General features: G+C 45.8%; 1 protein-coding gene across 1 annotated transcript in view; it reads left to right on the top strand.

Moving 5' to 3' along the window:
• COX5B (cytochrome c oxidase subunit 5B) overlaps positions 1 to 1,679 on the top strand; it is a 4,049-nt gene extending 2,370 nt beyond the window's left edge. The window contains exon 4 of the mRNA XM_026687543.2: positions 1,445 to 1,679. Coding sequence (XP_026543328.1) covers positions 1,445 to 1,554 — 110 coding nt within the window. The 3' untranslated portion in view covers positions 1,555 to 1,679. The remainder of the gene's footprint in view (positions 1 to 1,444) is intronic.
• The last annotated feature ends 1,829 nt before the right edge of the window (positions 1,680 to 3,508 follow it).

The raw sequence follows: 3,508 nt of genomic DNA, 5'->3' as shown, positions 1-3,508 counted from the left end.
TACTTGATACGGGGGAAAAAAAGCTTTCTTTTAGATCAGGGGTGTCAAACTAGGGCCACATCAGGGTTGTGTTTGACCTTGGGGGGATGGGGGCACCTGTGGTAGCCTGGGTGGGCTTGGGAGAATCCTCCTGCAGCCCTCTGCAAGCAAACATGGAGCCCAGGAGGAGCTGCATTTTCACTGGCAAGAGGAACCACGGGTCGGTCCTTCACTATTTCCGGGGTGGCCCTGCGGGCCAGCTCCATCCCCATGGCCCTTGAGTTTGACACCCCTGTATTAGGACGGGAGCTCTCATCTCAATCAGCTGGAATTTCTTGGGAAGCGCAAGCCCAGGGACCTACAAACAGGGTGTGCAAAGCATTTGGAAAGGACCCTCCAGGCAGATTTCTGGTGTAAACAAAGCATCTCTTCTCTCAAGAAGGCCACATCCTCGGGACCAGGGTTGAGGGGGAATCTTAAAACCCCTTTTCTCTCGGTAGGGCAGGGTGGCACATGAGATCCAAGGGCAACCAGGGGTGCTTTGAAGCAAACGGGGCCATCCAGAGCAGTCTTTCCCAACCTCAGCCATATTAAGATGGGTGGATTTCAACTCCCAGAAGGATGCTGGCTGGGGGAATCCTGGGAGTTGAAGTCCACATACCTTTAAAATGGTTGAGGTGAAGAAACACTGACTAGAGCACTTGTCTGCAGTGCCTCAAAAGCAGTTGCCCCTGATGCCAGCCTCGTGTGACCCTCGTTGCTGCCCGATCCTACAGAAAGGCACCTTTGGATCTGGGAGTTGCCAAGGACTGCACCGTTTGCCCCTTATGCTGTGAAGCACTTTTCCTTTTGCACCTGAGATATGGTGCAGTTTTTTGGCTCTTTGGTCTTTCTCTTTCCAAAGGGCTTACGTAGCTGCTGCCAAACACACTTCTTTCTCTCTTCGCATTTGTACAGCCCTGGTCACAAGAAGGAATCCCTCCGAAACGCCTTCCTTCCTTTCTTCCTTCCTTCGGCTTGTGGTTTCACTCATTTATTTCTACCACCCCATAAATTATCTTACCAAAATTCCAAAGGGTTCAGAGGATCGCCTTTTTTTTTATTTTTAACTTGAGCAGTTAGGTTTTGCTTATTTGTTTATTGGCGCCCACAAAGCAAATGACTCTTGAGTGGTGGCCCAGAGTTGAAGCTCTCGCCTCAGAATCAGGAGGCTTCCTAGGTAGAGGCAGATATTTGAGTACAATGAGAATATATCTGCTGAATATAAGTCGACATTGGGAACAGGAAGGGCATCCGGCCAGTAAACACTCAGCTCCATTCAGCTGCCGAGACTCCACTCCGCAAGGGATTATGGGGTGATTACGGCGATAAAAGCTAGCAAGTGAGTGACCTTTGCTTGGGTAATGTGTACATTTTTCTAATCCTTCTGTAGCATTCTCACAATCTCGTTTCCGCCTTTTTCTAGGCGAGGAAGATGCCACGGAGACGTACTACGTTTGGCTTCACAAAGACAAAATGGAGCGCTGCCCTTCGTGTGGCACCCATTTCAAACTGGTTCCTTGCGAGTTGCCGTGAAAGTCTGCAAAACCCCGAATTCTTAACTTTGGGGGTGGGTGGGGCACAGGCTTGAGCCCAAAATCTGGAATAAGTTATGAAGTCCTGCATTTTCTGCAGCTTAATAAAAGTCTTTTGACCCAGTGTGTAAAGCACATCCTTTGCATTCTGGGCTTGGGTTTAAAAATTGCATTGAAATGAAGAGCTTGGAATAAGGGGGGAGGGGGGGAGGACTGCATTTGCCAGTTTCAAGACAAAGCAGCACATTTGTTTCTGAAATTTTTGTCTGGAATTGTGTGTACACATGGACAGAAATGCCACGGCTAACGTGAAATCTTGCTCTCGGTGAACGTAAATTACAAAGACCATGGTGCCATCAGCCTTTCCTTTATTGAATCGTGGAAGGTAACTGCAGCTGTTTTTAAATGCAGCGATCATGGAAACACTCCTAGCACCATCATCCTCATCAACTGGAAATCGCAATCTGGCTCGGGAATTCTGGGAGTTGAAATTCACAGGTCATAAACTGGCCACCCCCATCTTAAGCCTGAGAGGTTGAACAGCCACAGCTGTAAAAGTCCTGAAAAAAAGTACAGCTTGCCCCAAATAAGTGGATGTTGGGACTCTATAATAAAGAGGCTCTACAATTTCTATTCCACAAATATGTTTCTGAATGTCTTCCCCAGAAGCAAAGTCCCGAATAAAAGCATCCAGAGTAATGAGTGGCAACGGAAAAATACGGCTTTTTTTTTCCATACCGTGGAATGGTATTGAGTCAGTTTCTCCAAAATCACGGTGGGCTTGCACAATAGGTCCCCCTCCTTGCCATGCCACATAGTTTTATTGGATGCCCAAACCTAATCTCAGGCCATTTTCCTCTCTCAACAATCTGATGAGATGCTGAACCTTTGAAAAGAATGTGGCTCAAGTTTGAAGAGGATGCAAAACAGCCAGGGTTTGTGACCTAGAACGGAACTAGCTAGCTTATATAGTTTAAAATAAAAATGCCTAAAAGTGGACAAATTACAGGTAATCCTCAAATTTACAGCTGCTCCCTTAATGATGGCTCAAAGTTATAACAAGCTTGCCCATCCTTGTGGTTCACGTGAACACACAATTCTGGCACTTGGCAAAGGATTGCATTTATAATAGGTGTACAGCATTGTGCAGTCATGTGGTTGTAATTTGTGAGCCTTTTTTTTTTTTTTTGCCAATTCCTACCCTCCCCACCCTCCCCCAAAAAACAGCTATTTGGGGAAAGCTGGATTCACTTAACTGTCATAAAAATTACTGTAAAATCAGGCTCACGTAAGTTCACAATGAGAAAATGCAAATGATGTCCCGAATTGTGGCTGTAAGTCGAAGGCTACTTGCAATTTAATGCTGTTTGGATCCAAAGTCACACCTGGGGGGATGGTGTGCACAGGTAACCCCTAAACCCAAACGAACCTCATTGGCCTAATTTAGCATTGGGGAACAACTGCTATCCTGAAGATGGTTTCTTCTTGTTAATGGCATTCTTCATGTTGGGGCTAGAAGTTGGCTACCAGCCCTGGTAATGGGCTGGTAGCCAATTCTCTGGGGCTGTTGCTATCCAAATTTTTGCCCGTGTGCTGCGTGAACCCCAAATTTCCTTTGGCCAATGAACTGTTAACCTGCAACCAGAGGCATTCAAGGGGTCTTCAAAGAATGAAAACCAGCACCCTAAATTCCAACCCTTTTTGAGTGTTGGGACTGCAGATGCAAATCTTGTGTGAGTGCACGTCGCCTTCGTCATACTGACAAATACACTGAGCTCTGCTAGGGGCCAATCGTTTAAGCTTCAGCCTTTACTATACTTTTATTTTCTAGATATTTTATTCTCTAGCATTTAATTCAGTCCTACTATCCTCCCTTAGTATGGAGGTTCACTAACCATATTGATCCATAACTGCATTTCAAAAAAGCACATCTAAAAACTAAATGACTGAAATAG

The sequence above is a fragment of the Notechis scutatus genome, chromosome 7 (assembly GCF_049901735.1).
Source record: "Notechis scutatus isolate UNSWTSFEM ecotype Mainland chromosome 7, rNotScu1.2, whole genome shotgun sequence".
Classification (NCBI taxonomy): domain Eukaryota; kingdom Metazoa; phylum Chordata; class Lepidosauria; order Squamata; family Elapidae; genus Notechis; species Notechis scutatus.
This window is presented reverse-complemented; position numbering and strand designations above follow the sequence as displayed.